The sequence below is a fragment of the Chiloscyllium plagiosum genome, unplaced genomic scaffold, assembly GCF_037043375.1.
Source record: "Chiloscyllium plagiosum isolate Xiang-an unplaced genomic scaffold, Cpla_swu_hap1 HiC_scaffold_2, whole genome shotgun sequence".
NCBI classification, from domain to species: Eukaryota; Metazoa; Chordata; class Chondrichthyes; order Orectolobiformes; family Hemiscylliidae; genus Chiloscyllium; species Chiloscyllium plagiosum.
The window spans coordinates 96698428-96717539 of record NW_028270140.1 but is presented as its reverse complement, the minus strand read 5'-3'; the positions used below and the strand labels follow the sequence as shown (position 1 = coordinate 96717539).

The window sequence follows — 19112 nt, the reverse complement described above, 5'->3', positions numbered from 1 at the left end:
AAGTCACCCTTTATTTACACTTTGAAAGTCCTTGACACTGGTCCAGCTTCTTCAGAGCTGACTGAGTGGCAGGTTGTTTGACACTCCAGTTTTTGACTGTCCCAACTGGGGAACTCATTCTATGATGTCCACCTGGCTGACCTCATTACAATCACTACGGGCCATTAAGCAATTTGAAAAGAATGTGTTTCCATAACATCTTTTTCAAAAACAGGATGTTCCAAAGTACAGTCAATGAAGTGCTTTTGAAGTGAAGTCCCCCTTGTGGCAGGCAATTTGAGCACTGCAAACATCTACGATTAGCAATGTGAAAATTACACAATTTTGTTCTAGTAGCATTGATTAAAGATTAAAAATTGACCAAGATACCAGAGAGAGCTCCCCTGATCATCTAAAAATCACCATGAAATCTTTAACATTCCTCAGATAAGGCATGCAGTACCTCAATTTAAAATCCCATCCAAAGGCAACACTTTCGGCAGTTCAATACACCCTCTCTACTGTACTAGAGTGCCATCCTTTTTTTGTACCCAAGTCCTGGAGGAAAGTTTGAACCAATGCTCTTCTGTCTCAGGCAAAAGTACTTTGGCTCCTTGGTGGGTATAGCGTGGGTTTATGCAAAAAGTGTTTTTTCATGCTGCACTTTCTTTTCTAATTTAGTAATGTTGATAAAATTGACGACAAATGCAAATATTCAAATGCTGATTGTAAAATCGAGAAGTTGTCATACTATGGTTAAAATGTTTGCCTTAAATTGCTAATAGTGCAGTGGTTTATATTAAGGAGTTGCAATGGTTACCTTGATGAGTGAAACTTACACCATGGTTAAGGTAACATGAGCAAACATCAAATGGTAGTTGTTTTAGTGTTGTTGTTAAATTATTTTAAAGTCAGAACACGTATTTCAAAACAGCATAAAACAAAGAGTATACTTTAATTTGAAGAAGTGACAACGGTTCAAGTGTATTTTAACCATGTTGTTTGGATAATACTCAAACTCTGCAAGTGAGTGTAAATTATGTCACAAGTTAATGATATGCAAAGTATAATTGATTTCCCTTCAATTTTGCAGTTGATTTTAAACCTCATGCAAGCATGGAAACTGTTCATCATATGTTACTGTTTGGATGCAGCAAGCCAGCCACAAATGAAGACTATTGGTAAAGATTTCAACTTGATTTTAAAAAATTATTTTAAAAATGTTAACACGGGAGCTTGTTTTCCAAATGTATCATTTATAATACAAGCTCTAAGGAATAATAATAATCCAGTGTTCATCGAATGAGTTTGTTCTTTACAACTTCTTTGTAAATTTGTGCATGTATGTATTGATAATGCAAAAATAAAGCTTACTTATTTTAAGAAAATATAGTTAAACTGAGTGAATAATAAGGCTGAACCCACACGAGTGATGCTCAGGTCATGGTATAAAATTCTCATCTTTATTTTCAAATCTTTCCATGGCTATGCACTCCCTCTCTCTGTAACTTCCTCCAGTCTTACAGCCGACTAACATATTTGATAATTAGAAAGTTTAGTGTTTGGTTTCTGAGTTTAATGTCACTTGAAGCATTTAATAGAAAGCAGAATTATAGTCATGGTAACAATTAGTAGCATTCTAAATTAACTTGTTAAAAGTTGTTAATGAAGTGGACAACAATATTAAATTGTGCTGAATTTTGTGTTTTGTTTTTGGTGGCCACAATTAAGCTGTCATGGATTGCCTAATTTTATATAAATCTCATTTGTTTGATCTGATATGAAAGAAAATTTGTTTAGTGTTATGTCTTATCTTAATTCTGGTTGCAACATTGGGGTATTGCTTTAAAATAAGTTATGTCCTAGGTCGCACAACAAATTTACAGCTTTGTACACTGTTTGTGAATGGTTATTTGAGGCATATTTATTCAGCAAACATGTTTGTTTGTTTTATTATGAGGTTAATACAATTTGCCCCGCAACATCATGTGAATAATTAACTATTTGATAGTTAATTTATACATCATATAAGATTATAACATCTATAAAAACATGAGACAAATTAGCATAAGTATTATAACTTTTCTATTTTAAAAATGAGGATGATGCTCCAACATTTGTTTGTACATTATGGGATATAGCAGTATTATTTCCAAGTTTATAGATTTCTGAAGTAAGAAAAGGCCCCATCTCTCAATCTTTTCATATCCTGAAGACATTTCTAGCATGCTGTTAGATGCATGATTAAGTCTTAGCATGCTGTTCAACTGTGGAAAGACATGGAAAATAAAATCCATTCTGTCTTTAGCTAACAGTTATACAAATATATAATTTATTGAAAGAATAACCACTAGATATTGATGATACATGGAGATCTGTTTGAATTGGGCCTTGTTTAGATTAGATTAGATTACTTAGTGTGGAAACAGGCCCTTCGGCCCAACAAGTCCACACCGACCCGCCGAAATGCAACCCACCCAGTCCCAGTCCCCTACGTTTACCCCTTCACCTAACACTATGGGCAATTTAGCATGGCCAATTCACCTAACCTGCACATTTTTGGACTGTGGGAGGAAACTGGAATCGGGATTTCTAGATTTTATTTTAATAAAGCAATATTTTAAAATTATCATTCACTTTTAAGATATGAGTGAAGACATTCAGTTTTGAAGTTAAAATTGCTTTTAATGAAATACCTTTATCTTTAACACATTCTGCAATTTAGTTAATTACATGGATTTATTTATTAAAAACTATGTAAAATGCTTATTCAGAATTTGGAAGTTTCTGTTGTATACAGTACTTAGGTTTAGATGGCAGTATAGAGAGTGGAATACAGTAGGGTACAATATTCTGAATTTGGTTTAAATTGCAAAAAGTAAATATTTCAGAGATTACCATTTGAACAACTATGTTGCAAAGTAATTTGGTCCCTCTAGCAACTCCACATGTAGCTTTTGACAGAACTCCCATCATAATTCACTTTCTATCTTTATCTTTTTTCTAGGGACTGTGGCAGCAGTTATGCAACTTGTTTATATGAAGCCAAAATCATGTATGCCTGGGCCAGAAATGCTCCTCCCACACAATTACCTACTGGTTTGTCTCTTTCAAAACTTATTCCATTCAAATGCAGATGGTTGATATCAATGTCTATATTATTTTTAATTTCTCCTCCATCACTCCATCACCTTGGATGAACTTCAAAAACCATCATAACCAAAATTCCATAAGGGTTCTCTGTGGGTGCACTGCCACACAGCAAGCCTCAACAGGTGCAATGAAAAAATCAAGGAATGGAGAATGAGAAACATTAGAGTAAACCTTGTTATCTGACCTCCCTTATTCCTCCTTTTTGTACTGTCCCTTGGTGAATTAATTCACAAGTATGTGCATGGTAATAAATATGAGTTTGTGAACACTGATAATAGCCAGAACGATTTCTTCATCCCTTGGCCTGCTCTTTGACTGTCCCTATGCTGTCACAGAATTTGTCAAATGTTCATTATTTGGTTGAGCATCATCTACCTCCAAACAAAAAGGATGAATTTGCATATGCAGAGTTCCTTTTGTGGCTTCGCACTGCCCCAAAATGCTTCATAGTCTAATAATATGGTAGATTGTAATTGGCATATGATCAAAAACAGTAGCCAATTTCTGCATCGCAAGTTCCCATTTCAGCAGCATTCAGCTAAGTAATGTTATGGACTAGGCCAGGCAACTCAAAACATTAAGCAGACAGCCGACCGTAACTTTGCAATTTGTTTTGGTAAGTGTTCAATGAAAATTACCCGGAGTAAGGTAGCTAGGTTGACTACGAGGTTTTAAAACAGATAAAACTTTATTCACAAAATTACGCATTGAAACATAAAGAACCCCTACAGAGCTCAGTCTATCCAAACTAAACTTAATTATGCTGTTCTGAATGTACACAACAGTCCCAATAAACAAACCCTGGTAAAGACAAGTAAAAAATGGAACAAATGCTAACAGGTTGAAGTTAGAGGGCAGAAGGAGAGAGTGAGTTTCCACACAACTCATTGTTGAACTTCTAACTACTTCTGGGCTGGACTGCTCAGCTAGAGACCTCACCGCTCCCCTTTTAGTATACAGGTCACTTCTAAAACATGACCACTTTTTGGCCTGAAGCCTCATTGGATTACATATAAACAAAGGGCCTCTTAATACCCTTTAATCTCTGTACCAAACCCAAGTCTAATCGGAACCAAGAGCTCGTTTATGACCCCTCTGAAAGAAACCAGGGACACAGTATCATTGCGAAAAGGAATAGCTTTTAGGGAAAAAGAGACCCGCTTTGTGACAATAACCAGAAGATATATTTGGCTATGTTGATTGAGGGGGTGGAAAGAGGAATAAACTTGACAATGTTTGTCCTCTTATTTTAAAAAATCATGCAATCATAAAGTGGCAAAAGGTGGCCTGACTTTGGCTAGCAAGGGAAATTAGGGATAGTATTAGGTCCAAGGAAAGGACATGAAAATATGCCAAAAAAAAGCAGACCTGCTTATTGGGAGCAGTTTTGGTACAATGACAATTGGACAGAGTCAACATGGATTTATGAAAGGGAAATCATGCTTGTCAGATCTTCTGAAACTTTCCAAAGGTATAACTATTATTAGCATTGATCGGGGAGAGCCAGTAGATGTGGTTTACTTAGCTGTTGAAAAAGCTTTTGATAAACACCTGGATAAGTGATTAGCAACTAAAGTCAATGTGCGTCGGATTGGGAGTAGTGTCAATACAGTGGAAAATGAGACAAGACAGAATGAGAGAGAATCAATTGACAGAGAACCCAATATCTCAAAGTACATTCACCCTTTATGAACCGTACTTTGAATCCATGAAAGTATAGAATTTGCCCACTTTAAAAGTTTTATTCTCGATTGACAAAAATCAAAAGTTGTAGTTCCAAAAATCAGTGCCCAAAACATTAAATTAATATTTGTAGAAGCAGTTCAGTCATGTACTGTGACCGTTTGTTTAAGTGCATTGATCCCTTTGATTTGTTTTTGTGGGACTTGTGCATGCTAATTTAGAGGGGTTGACTTGCATGGGGATTTTTGTGCATGGATGCAGGGGACATTGATTCGAAGATGGGAGAAAGATTTATTTTAAGTGTAAAATTCGGAAGGAAATTTCCTCCAAACCTCCCTCCCTCCCCCTCTCTCTCGCTCTCTCTCTCTCGCTCTTTTGCTCCTTCTCTCCATCCCTCCCTTCCTACTCCCACCCCTGACTAAGATCTTTCAGTGGTTGAATGCAGCAATAGTTCTGGCAGCTCTCAGAACTTGAGTGCAGATGAGTCAATCCTATTTTAGCAATTTCCAACATTGCAATCCTACTGGAGGAAAAGAGTACAACCAGGGACTTAGTGATTTGACAGCTAGTTGCATTCCCCTGAGAGAACTGCTCATGCTAACATTTTTTTAAATTTAGCTGCTACTTGAACTATTTGACTTGGATTTCTTCTTTGTCTGAAGTTAAGCTGTAGATTAAAATGTGGTTTTCTGGTAGGCAGAGTGAAGCACTATTTTCTGGGGTTGTTCTGTGCCTGTGATCTCGTGATGTCTGGTTTATTTGCTATGAAGAGAAAAGCATACGTCTGTCATAAAAATTGAACAAATAATTTAGGCCAAGTTTCATGGGGTTCTTCCTCCCTTGTGCCAGATTTTCCTTCCTCACAGTTAACAGAATATTTACATGGGAGTGGATTATGGATGTATTCTTTTCAGTCAATGTATTCAGACGAAATGAAGCATATTTATTTTATTCATCTTTCTTTCAAAACTGAAGTAGAGAAAATCCAAGAGCTGTTATAATATTCCTTTGCCAGTGAATTAAGTTGCAAAAAAAGTTCTTTTTTTTTAAAAAGTGGACTATTCTACTTGTACTCAACATTACCAATCATTTCTACAATCTTTATGATCCAGATGAATTATTTGCCTGCTACTTTGGTGACGAATAGTCAAATGGAAAGATTGAACAGAAAATGTATGTTGGCTGAAGATCTTAAGTTCACGTCCTCCCAAGGCCTCCCCATTGTAAATGATCATTCAGTTTGTTCCATGTTACTCAAAGCAATAGTTGAATGAGCTGAAAATATTAAAAGCCATAAGCCTGATGATATCTGTGATAGTGCTGAAGATCTTGGAGGTATATTATAATCTCAGTAGAGATTTTTAAAAAGAAGTTTAAGTTTCTAATGGACTCCCTTCTCCCTGCCTTGCTGGGTTGAACCTTGGGGTCCTTCAAAAATCATTCTATTTAGTTCAAAACTGACTTTTGTCATTAAAGCCCACCTTGGTGACTTATTGTTGCTGATCACTATTCTTCTAAAATATCTCAAATGTTCAGGTCAGGAGTCTGATATGTTGACCACTTAACTAGATGGTCACAGTTGTAATAACACTAAAGGAGCTGATCACCATCCAAGCCCAATTTTTTGATCAGAATGTTCATTGCCCTGATTAGACATTGTGTAATTTTCTACCATTGATCAAGAACCATAAAGGCAGGGATTCCAATGGTTTACTGTACCTTCTTAGGGCAGTAGGAATAGGTTTTTTTCATTGTTCCCCAAGTTCTCAGAATTAAAGTGAAAGATTTCCTGCCCACTGGCTATCCTGCAGTGATGTAAAGAAGGGATTTTGGCCGAGCAACAGGATTGGGGTGATGTGTGTCGTAGAGGGGAACTTGCAGGCATTGTGTTCTCCTCTATCTGCGATCCTTGTACAACAAACTTTGTTTTAACCAGTACCTTATAAACTAGCACTAATGATAAACTGGCAAAAGTTATATACCTCAAATACTGCGAAGTTTACTGTATTATCACGATCACCGCAATGTCTAAACAGTTAATGGAAGGTGCGAGTGAGGAGGTGCTCTGCTGATAAATTTTAATTATGGCGAAGCTGCATTATTATTGTGATTTATGCTATAAATCAAGTACTTTTGATGTATATACACCTCGCATTATATTTCCATTGCTTAGAGTGTACTATCTTTCAATTAGAAAATTGGTCACACTAAATTAAAGAATGGACTGTGTTGGTAGAAGTTCATAAGTAACACACCATTTTAGACATGGCTGTCTCTTTCATATTGTAATGTCTGCCAATCTTATTCACCTATCACCCTTGCTTAGCTTCTGGTCTGGTCTGGCAATTTTATTTCTGTCTCCCTCTGTGCACCTCGCTCTCTCATTCTACCACCATCAACTGCCCCTCCCCACCACCATCGTCAAACCTCCCCATGTATTCCATCACACATCTGACTTGTACCTTGTACGTAGGGGACAGGCATTGGGCAGACAGGAGGTAAGTTGTTTGCAGGAGAATTTCCAGTTTCTAACCTAGCCTTGTAGCCACAGTGCTTCGATGGTTGCTCCAGATCAGCTGCTTGTTACTGATAATCGGCATAATGATATTGCAGAAGACACTGATAATGCCATTGAACATCAAGGGCAATGTTTACGTTCACTCCTGTTGGAGATAGTGATTGCCTGGTACTTAAGTGGTATCGATATTACTTGCCACAATTCAGTTTTGGGTATCAACAATTATTTTGGAGTCATTCATGGCTACAAGAACAAGTCAGAATCTAGGAATCCTGCAAAGGGGCAGCTCACCTCCTAAATCCTGAAAGTCTGCCTTCCATCTACAAGGCACAGCAGGAATAGGAGGAATTGCTTACAATTTTTTGGATGATAGCAGCTTCAACAACATTCGAAGCTTGACACCACTCAGGACAAAGCAGCCACTTGACTGGCATCCCATTCACCACTTTGAATATTCAGTCCTTTCACCATGCACACACAGCAGCACTGCATACCATCTATAAGATACATTGCAGAAAATCACCACAGGTCCTTTGAATCTCACAGCCACTACCATTGAGAAGGACGAGGGCAGTAGATTTATGGGAAAACACATCAAAATCACTCATTATCCTGACTTTAAAATATATCGCCATCCCTTCATGTCATTCTCTCAAAATCCTTGAACTCCCTCTATAATAGCGATGTATGTGCAACTCCACTAAATGGACTGCAGGAGCTGAACAATGCAGGTCAGCATCACTTTCTCAGTTGTGATGAAGGTTCACTGGACTCTAAATGTTAGCTCTGTTTTTTTCATAGATGCTGCCAGACTTGCTGGGTTTTTTTCTGCATTTTCTATTTTTGTTTCAGATCTCCAGCATACATGGTTCTCTATTTTATTCTATAACCTTACTTTTGACCTGGATATACAGAAACTGTTTAACAACTATCCACAATTAAGCAAAATCTAATTTACTATTTCATTTTATTAAAAAAGTCAAAATTGTTAATAATGAAAAATAACTCAATCCTGCATTGTGAATAGGTTTGATGAAATATGATTGGACATGGGAGAAGAGAATGTAGAATATTGCCAGTATTAAGGCACACTTCAGGCAGAAACAGTTCCATGGTGCATTCCTCTTTTTCAGCTGAATTGATTGTTTATAAACCTCATATTTACTTGTATTTACTCTGGTTACGGCCTTACTAGAGAACTTTGCTACATAGTGCATGCAACAATCAAAAACATTTAATGTTTCAAATCCATCAGAATAAATACACTGTCTTCTAATGTGAGCGCAAACACATTTTCAAAATCTGCTCAGCTGTTTGTCAACTTCTGTGCAGATGGTGCATTCGGGGAAAGGGCATGCGACATTCCTGTCCATGAAAATGTCACATGTCCAGATAGCTTTTATTGTACTGACTCTGAACATTTTTTGCTTTTTTCCCCTTTTGGGTTCAGATGATTCATCAGTTGAATTAGCAGAATTGAATCATCTGTTTTGGCAAGTAACTTAGCCATTTTTTCTTAGAATCAATTAGAAGACTTCGATCAGTGTTCTAGCTAAAATAAAAAAAAATTCACTTCAAAATCCATGCTAAAGTGGAAACTTATCTGGACAGGCAGGTCTGTTCCACAATTGTTCACTTCGTTACTGCACATGCTCAGACCGAACAAGTGCATTTTTTTTTACATAAACCGTGTCGAACATGCATGGTATTGGAAGTCTGTGAAATGCTGCAGCTTCCTAGAAATCGTGCAGCACACATCTCGCCTCACCACGCCACACAATTGTGCCAGAATGTAGAAAGTTCTGCAGCTGTTTTCTTAAAATACTTACATTTCAATTGACTCATAAGAGATGTTCATAAACATCCTTGCACATCATCTTTGGATTTGGCTAAGATAACAGAGTTCCATACTTTCTTCTTAGAAAATCTAGATTATTATAGCTGATCACTGGTGGCCTAAATTTTTTTTTTTCCCTTTTGGATGTGAATTTCAAATGTAGAGGATTTGATTTATTGTCACATGTACCTAAATACAGTGAAAAGTTTTGTTTTACAAGCAGTACAGGCAGATCATAGCATACAACGACATTCAAATCATAGGATATTCAGACCGTGCGAGGCATTTAAGGTTATGACTGCACAGGAGGTGCACAAAAGCAAAATCAACATTAGATTTGAAATTAGAGGGGTCCACTCAGCAGTCTAATAACAGCAGGGAAGAAGCTATTTTTAACCTGTTTGTACATGTGTTTAAGGTTCTGTATCTTCTGCCTGACAGAAGAGGTTGAAAGAAATATTGCAGGGTTGGAGGGGCCTTAGATTTTTGCAGCCTTACTGTGGCAACGAGACGTGCAGATGGAGTTCATGGCAAAGCATGATTTAATATATAAAGCAGGTATGCAAATATACATTTTAGATTGCTGCTTATGGTTTACTTACTTTGCTTAAAGTTATGCTTTGTCTTATTCCATTTTCAGATGTTGGATTCAGAGTTGGTGGAAACACAGGTATCAACTATATTGTTCTTCAAGTTCATTATGGAGACATCACTGCATTTAGAGGTATGAAGACCAAAGTAAAGCAAAATAAAAGTTGCATTTACAAATAATTGTAATACTATACAATTGACATATTATCATCTCATTGTCTGACAATGCATCTGTATCTCAGTAATCCCTTTTTTTTCTAATAAAAGCTGATGCTGGCTAGAATATTTGTTTGGAAATTGATTATTAATTTCCAAAGACCATTATAAATGAGAGCAGTAGTAGTCCATTCGTTGCTGGCAAAATACTGAAATCACTTAAGGAGGTCTTAACAATACATCTAGAAAAGCATCCTAAGTTTAGAACAAATCAACATGATTTTACTCACATTAAATCCTGTTCGACCAAATTCATTGCAGTTTTTTGAGGATGTAACTGGTAAGCTATGGAGAGTCAACACAAAAGACACAATAAAATGTCTCACAAATGATTAATGGGCAAGATAAGAAGTTGGGGAATTGAGGTCTTCACATTAGCATTGAGAAAGGATTGGTTCTGTCCAGAAAGCAGTCAGCAGGCATAGGTCAGACATTTTCAGGTTACTGGGAATTGATTAATACCAGTACCACAACTGTCACTGCTGGGGCCTCACCCTGTTTACAATGTAAATTAATGACTTAAGAGGTGGAGTAGTTTTTCTAACTTTGCTAACTTAAGTGGACAAGTAAGCTGTGGGAAGGATCCAAAGTGGTTGCATCTGTCAGAGAGGTTAAGTGATGGATGGATTACAATGCAGAGAAGTGTGAATCATTCCCTTCAGTTGTGAGAATAGAAAAACAGACTACTTTTAATAGGTATGTAGATTTCTGATAAACTTCTCAATGAAGTCTCTTTAGATTCAAAATCATTAGCTCCTTTTTACAACTGACTCACTTTTGAAGGTGTTTGACATTCCTTGAATAGGTTTTGTAATGTGATTATTGGATAAAATTGAATTCCAGACAAGCATATAAATCAGAATTGAGGGATACTGTAGAATCAACGAGGTAAAAACAATGACTGCAGATGCTGGAAACCAGATTCTGGATCAGTGGTGCTGGAAGAGCACAGCAATTCAGGCAGCATCCGACGAGCAGCAAAATCGACGTTTCGGGCAAAAGCTCTTCAGGAATAAAGGCAGAGAGCCTGAAGCGTGGAGAGATAAGCTAGAGGAGGGTGGGGGTGGGGAGAAAGTAGCATAGAGTACAATAGGTGAGTGGGGCAGGAGATGAAGGTGATAGGTCAGGGAGGAGAGGGTGGAGTGGATAGGTGGAAAAGGAGCTAGGCAGGTCGGACAAGTCCGGACAAATCAAGGGGCCAGTGCGGAGCTGGAAGTTTGAAACTAGGATGAGGTGGGGGAAGGGGAAATGAGGAAGCTGTTGAAGTCCACATTGATGCCCTGGGGTTGAAGTGTTCCGAGGGGGAAGATGAGCTGATCCAGGATACTGTAGAATCCCTACCTGTGAACCATAGGGCCCAGGTTCAAGTCTCACCTGCTCCAGTGGTGTGTCAAACACACCTGAACAGCTTAACCAGTAAACTGGAGACTTAAGTGTGAACCAGCCATCCTATACCTTCTGCAAACAAGTGAAAGTAGCTGGAGAAGAAGAATCAAGGCGCAGCACATCTTGAAAAGCCAAAAGGATCATGTCAGTAAATCCTGTGAACATGGACCATTGTACTACCTTTCCATGACAGCCACTCTTTCCCACCACGCCCCCCCCCCTCCCCCCCGTGTATCTCACTGCATTTGAGAGGGGGGATGGGGAGAATGTATAAAGGGGCAAAGTTTGACCTGGTGGAATTACATGTTAACGGTTTATAATTATTTGTAGCTAGAATTTATTTACTTGTAATAAAGTCTTCCTTGTTAAGTACAGAAACCAGGAGTCTAAAAGACAGGAAAATTGGGGAATTTTTGCATACTTTAATAAAATCTTTAACTTTTGTTATGACTCTGAATAATGGAACTTGATTTCCTGCTGGCTACCCCAATAAGTTTTAACAATTTTAATTGACAGTTCCTGTAAAGCTTCTGGTTTGTATTTGCCATTGAGTGTGAGTGATATTATAGAAATTTTGTTTTGTATACCACCAGCACAAAACAATGTATCAAAAGGACATTTCTTAGAAAGCATACTTACAGCAAATATGCAACTAATCTTTGTGGCATTTTTTGGTCTGGTTTATGTTCCATAACTTTAAAGCTGAACAAAGAAATGTTTTTATTGAGATCTTCCATCTCACTGAGGAGGATTCAGGTTATTCTCGATCCAACAATCTGCTTAAAAAACTGTGTTTTGACAGCTGTGACAAATTGCATCATTGTAGCCTCAACAATCTACAATATTCTCAAACAGTCAATAATAGTCGACATAAAGCAACCCGCAACTGTCATTTTAAAAAAAAGTCAGTTTGCCTTCTCTCCCAAAATTAATACATCATTTGAAAATTTCCAGGATCTACTCCACAGCTTTTTTCAAAATGAATCAGTTTTTCCATAGATCATATCCTATTCCTGTATCGAATTTCATTGAAATCCATCTGTTAGGTTCTGAGATATATTGTTTACAGACTAACAAGGGAACATCACGTTTAATGGGAAAGAAAATAATCTACAATGTACAGTAAACAACATATTGGGTAATCTAACATCTGTTCCAGCTCAATGTGCAAAGGTTATTGATAAGTAATGTTTGCTAAGAGAAGGCATGTTTTAGAGTGTAGGTTTGCTTGCTGAGCTGTAGGTTTGATATCCAGATGTTTCATTACCTGGCTAGGTAACATCATCAGTGGCGACCTCCAAGTGAAGCGAAGCTGTTGTCTCCTGCTTTCTATTTATATGTTTGTCCTAGATGGGGTTCCTGGGGTTTGTGGTGATGTAATTTCCTGTTTGTTTTCTGAGGGGTTGATAGACAGTATCTAGATCTGTGTTTGTTTATGGCATTGTGGTTGGATTGCCAGGCCTCTAGGAATTCTCTGGCATGTCTTTGCTTAGCCTGTCCCAGGATAGATGTGTTGTCCCAGTCGAAATGGTGGCTTTTTTCATCCGTGTGTAGGGCTGCGAGGACAACCCACACAAACTAAGCTGTATCAGAACACTATTCCAACAAGCCACCACATACTGCAGCACAGACGAACTTCGGAAAACAGAGGAGAACCACCTATACAACGTATTCAAGAAGAACGGATACTCAAAAAATACAGTCCACAGATTCCTCAGAACAAACCACGACAAGCAGACCAAACACAGCCAGAAACCCTTACTATCTTACCATACATCAAAGAAGTTTCAGAAGTGACAGCCAGACTACTAAGACCCGTCTGAATCCTAGTAGCACACAAACCCATCAACACTCTCAAACAAAAACTAACAAACTTAAAAGACCCAGTACAACCCATGGACAAAACCAATGTCATCTACAAAATTCCATGCAAGGACTGCCACAAACACTACGTAGGACAAACAGGAAGAAAGTTAGCCACCAGGATACACGAACACAAGCTAGCCACAAAAAGACACGACCTTCTCTCCCTCGTAGCCTTACACACGGAGGAAAAAAACCACCATTTCGACTAGGACAACACCTCTATCCTGGGACAGGCTAAGCAAAGACATGCCAGAAAATTCCTAGAGGCCTGGCACTCCAACCACAACACCATAAACAAGCACATAAATCTAGATACCATCTATCAACCCCTCAGAAAATGAATAGGAAATGACATCACCAAACCCCAGGAGCCCCATCCAGGGAAAACATATAAATAGAAGCAGGAGACAACTACTTTGCTTCACTTGGAGGTCGCCACTGATGATGTTACCTAGCCAGGTAATGAAACGTCTGGATAGCAAACCTACACCCTAAACCTCAACCTGAGCTACAAACAAAGGCATGTTTTACTGGAAAAAAATGATTTTGAATTTGTCCAGAGAAGTAATGATACCATATAAAACGCCGAGAATTTTAAAGTCCTTTGCAATTTAAATTCTGTAAAGCTTTATGTGCATTTCTTTTCCTTTCAGATAATCATAAAGATTGCTCTGGTGTGACATTACAGATGACATTTCGTCAGTAAGTATCCAGATTTAAGCTCTTATAAAATAGTGTATCTTTGTGGTATCCCATAATAGGACCATCACTAAAATACTGTATTATCGTACAACTTCTTCCGAAAAACACAAGTTGCGACCCTAACTTCTTTATGAATTCACACTTCTACAGACCAAACTCTTAATATGGGCCATCAATGTGCTATGATTTAATAACATCATCTACAGCCATGGGATCGGCTTCTACATAAACAGTGATAGCGTCCAAGTAAAACAACACAAAAATGTAGTGCATTCTAGAAACAAAAAAATACAAAATGTGACTGCAGGAAATATTATTCTAGCAGCTGTAATGTAGACAACTAAATCTGGAAGAATACATCATGTCACCTTGGGAGAGTTAGAAAATGTGACTGAAAGTTTAATTGATTGAATTTAAGAAACCATCTAAAAGACAGGAATGAAGTTGTGAAATAAAGTTTTGAGTTTGAGTTCTGGTGGATAAGACTAAATTTGCTGAAGGCAAATGGTAAAATAAATAGAGAAGAATATACAGAGGGCTGGAGTTAAAGAACAGAATGAATGAAGGAAGTAGTGAGTAAAATGCTTGTGACTACAATAAAAGATTTAATAGCAGAGCGTTTGGAAAACTGTAATAGAATTAGACTAAGTTATCATGGCTGTAAGAAAGGGAAATCATTTTTGACAAATCCACTTAAGAGATTAATATGTAAAATTAAAACATGGCATTAGGTGTACTTTACTAATGTGAATTGAGAATTGGTAGGCAAGAAACAAGGAGTAGAAAGAAATTGATATTTTTCAGAATGGCAGGCAGTGAATGATGGGGTACCACGGGGATCAGTGCTAGACTCCAACTCTTCACAATACATATTAATGATTTAGATGACTGATCTCAAGGTTTGCAGACAACACAAAGCTGGGTGGTTAGAGGAATGATGAAGAGGATATAGAGATGCTTCAATATGATTTGGATAAATTGAGTGGCAGATGCATGGCAGATGGAAGTATAATGTGAAAATGTGAAGCTCTTCCTTTGTAACAAAAATAGGAAAGAGGATGGCAATCTGAATGGCAATAGATTGGGAAAGGAGGAGGTGTAACAAAACCCATGTGTTCTCCTAAACCAACCACTGAAAGTAGACATGTGGGTGCAGAAGTGAAGAAGGCAAATGGTATGTTGTCTTCGCAGTGACTGGATTTAAGTAAAGGAGCAGCCTTGGTGAGACCACACCTGGACTATTGTGTACAGTTTTAGTCTCCTTTTCTAGGAAGGATGCTCTGGCTATGTAAGGAGTGCAACAAAGGTTTCCAGATTGATTCCTGAAATGGCAGGACTGATGGATATAGACTGGATCTGTTAGGACCACATTCACTGGAGCTTAGAATAATGAGGGGATTATCTCATAGAATTCTAACAGGACTATAGAAGGTAAACGCAGCAATGATATTCCCAATGATGAGGAAATCAAGAATTAGGGATCGTAGTTTAAAGATATGGAGTGAGCCATTTAGGACTGAGCTGAAGGGAAATTTCTCTTTTTGCTCCAAAACTTCTCTTGAATCTTTTCTGCACTCTCTCATGCCTTCATACTTTCCCAAAACTGTCAGCAAAAACTGGATAGAATAATTTAGTTGAGGCCAAACCAACATTTGTGCAAGATAGGAATAACCCTTTGGTCTTTTTTTTTAATTCTCTACCCCATTAGCTGAATGCTCTGTGCTTTATAAGCCACACTTTCTACTCCTATTGTGAGTTCCAATTGTTTCCGTGTATACAAATCCAGGTCTCTCTGTTCATGCACCTCTTTTAATATTGTACTCTTTGTTGTCTCCCCAAGCACTTGTCAAAGCTATTCACTTCACATTTCTCTGCATTTTATTAAACACTTGTCCAACCATTTCACCAACCTATGTCTAGTTTTTTGTTCTGCACAGTTCTCGTGGTTCATAATGATTCCAGGTTTTATGCCATTCATAAATTTTTGAGATTGTGCTCTGTACTTCACATTCTAAATCAATTATGCAATTCAGAAGAAGCAAATGACCCTGTACCAGCCTGGGGGAAGCCCATGACAAGCCTTTCTACAGTCTTACAAACATACATTGCACAGTAGTTCCTGTTTCTTTTGCCAATTTTACACTTCTCTTCTATTCAACCTTTAATTCCTTATATTCAGTTTGGTAAAATGATCTGAATTTTTGATAACTATTACTGATTTTGTAGCTGGAATACAAAATACCAGACTGTAGAAATAGTATTGTCTGTTTTATTTATATTGAATAATGGAAGATTTTCAATGAAACTGTGAATATAAAGTAATCGTCATTCTCAATATCTATTATGGATCGAAATTCATTGGCATCTATGAAGAAAATATTTTAGGATAGTCACTGAACTTGCAAGGTAATAGTAACGAACTTTGTTTTCCTGCAGGCAGCCTTTGATTGCTGGCATTTATCTCCTCATGTCTCATGACGCTGTCATACCACCAGGAGAAAAGGGTGAGCTTCAACTGTCATTTTGTATGTTTCCTGAAGAAGGGCTTATGCCCAAAACGTCGATTGTCCTGTTCCTTTGATGCCCTGACCTGCTGCGCTTTTCCAGCAACACATTTTTAAGCTCTGATCTCCAGCAACTGCAGTCCTCACTTTCTCCTATTTGTATGTTTTAGTCACGTTATTTCGTTATTTTTACCTAAGGTACCTTGTTATCAATTAATTAACTTTGAAAAATGGTTACTTTTGTTATGTATTGTAGAAAATATTGGCAGCTAGATGCACAGAGCAGGGTCCCAAGAACATTGGAAGTTGATGAATGAAATCTGTTTTGATGTTGATTAAGGGAAGAATGACGTCAACGAAACTAGAAGAACTCTGCTCTTTTCTTTTAATTGTGTTTTTGGACTTTGTGTCTACATCAGCCGATAAATGAGGCCTTAATATTATCTCATTAACGCATTATCTTCCTCTAACTGCCTGCCGAGATTAAATGCTCATACTCAAAATGAAGAATGGTATATCTCCTTTCCACTTCACCTTCAGGTGACAATAAGGATTGGCTTAATAATGGATGCGATTGTGCAGTATAAAAAATGACTTCTGACAGACTCTGCTGATTATGGCAGGGCAACTTAGAACCCTGTACCAGTCACGATCATTTGGAATAGTGATACAGGCTCGAAGGGCTGAATGGCTTGCTCCTGCATCTAAGCGTTCCTATCTTATTCAAGCATACACTGTCTCAATAGGAGTCAATAGGGTAGATGCAGGAATAATGTTCCTCCAGTCTAGGGGGTTTAGAAGAAGTGGATATTGTTTTGTTTTTAATGTGTTCAGTGGATGCTGGCATTGCATTTATTACCCAAGCCTAATTACTCTGGGAAAGGTAGCGAGATGCTTTTGTGAAGCACTTCAGACCTTAGGGTGTACAAACACTCTCAATACTATTAGGGATGGAGTTCCAGGATTTTGACCAGCAACAGTAAAGGAATGGCAATATAGTTCCAAGTCAGGATATTATGTTGAAGTTGCAGTTCCCATACTGATCCTGATGTTCTACGGAGTAGAAATTGCAGATTTGGAAAATGCTGTTGAAAGAGTCTTGGTGAGTCACTACAATGCATCTTGTAGATGGTACATGTTGTTCCTACTCTGTTAGTCATGAAGGCATTGAATATTCGAGATGATGGATGGGGTGCCATTTGATTGGGCCACCTTTTTCCTAGGTGTGTCAAGCTTCTTGAGTGTTGTTGCAGATGCACACATTCAGACAAACTATAAGTATTCTGTTACATTTTTAACTTGTACCTTATGGATAGTGGAAAGGCATGGGGGGAGGGGTTTGGGGGTCAGGAAGTGGGTTACTTGCAGCAGAAATACTTACTTCTGACCTGCTCATGTAGCCACAACTAATCCAATTGAGTTTCTGGTCAATGGTAACCTGCAGGATGTTGATAGTGGGGAGCTTCAGCGATGATGCTTAAATGTCACGGGATGATGGTTAGGGTCCTTCTTGATGGAGATGGTCATTGCTCGGTACATGTGTGGTGCAAATGTTACTTGCCACTTATCATCTCAGGCCAGAATGTTATCTAGCTCTTGCTGCATATTGACATGGGCTGCTTTAGTATCTGAAAAGTTGTGAATGGTCTTGAACTTGTGCAATTACCAGCGAACATCCCCACCTCTGTCCTAATGTTTGAAGGGAGGTCATTGATGAAGCAGCTGAAGATGGTTGAGCATCAGACACTCACCTGAGGAATTCCTTTCATGATGTCCTGGAGCTGAGGTGATTGACCTGTAACAATGATAACCATATTCCTTAGTGTCATATTCCTTAATGACTCCTGCCAGTGGATTTTCCCCTTGATTCCAGTTGTCTCAACTTTTGATAGAGCTTCTTGATGACACTTCATCAAATGCTGCCTTGATTAAGTGCCAATTAAGACTGGGAATAACGGGTAGGCCAGTAGGACTCATATAGAAATGATGGTGATAATGCTTCACTGAGGGCAATAAGTCTTTGTCGTTCTCTGTCCTAGAGAGTTGTTGGCCATAAGGTGTTCTGAGTGCATTCAAGACTCTGATCAACAGATTTTTATGTATTTAAAACATCGAGAGTTAGTGCAAAGTTGAAGTAGAAAATTAGTCTTTATCCCATTGAAGCGTAGTTGAGGACTGAGCTGCATACTGTTGTGTCTATTTCTTGTAATAGATTCTTATCTTAAAACTACTTTTTACCTTCAGGAAATATGTTAATGTAAGTAATATAATTTTCATGCTTTGAATAAAGTGTATAGCATCAGTTTGAGGATTGTTTATGCATCAAACTGTACATAATTTAAACAACTTTCATTTGTATTTGTCTTGTTTCATGGTCTTTGTACCTACCTTTTCCTGAATCACAAATACTCTATTGCCAAATTGGCAGACAACCTGCTTTTAGTCATTCCTAAACTCCGCATTAAAAAAAATCAAAATGCTGCAGATGATGGACTAAAAACAGAAAATGCTAGAGAAATGTAGCAGATCGAGCCACATCATTTCTGATACTTTCTCACCCCTATGGCAATTTCCATGCAGTCACAGAATGTCTAGTACTTAACATTATTACCTCACCCCTCCTCATTGTCCAGGGCCACAAAGTATTTACTGTTCCTATCTCCATACAAATTGGTGG

The 19112-nt window shown here is 38.0% G+C and overlaps 1 protein-coding gene across 7 annotated transcripts in view; it reads left to right on the top strand.

The window, feature by feature from the left end:
• The window catches only part of pam (peptidylglycine alpha-amidating monooxygenase), a 229302-nt gene that overhangs the window by 128183 nt on the left and 82007 nt on the right, over positions 1-19112 (top strand). For all 7 annotated transcript variants that reach the window (XM_043710023.2, XM_043710018.2, XM_043710012.2 and 4 more), the window contains 5 exons: positions 1073-1160; positions 2987-3078; positions 9811-9894; positions 13883-13931; positions 16368-16435. In XM_043710023.2, the coding sequence (XP_043565958.2) occupies positions 1073-1160; positions 2987-3078; positions 9811-9894; positions 13883-13931; positions 16368-16435 (381 nt within the window). The remainder of the gene's footprint in view (positions 1-1072; positions 1161-2986; positions 3079-9810; positions 9895-13882; positions 13932-16367; positions 16436-19112) is intronic.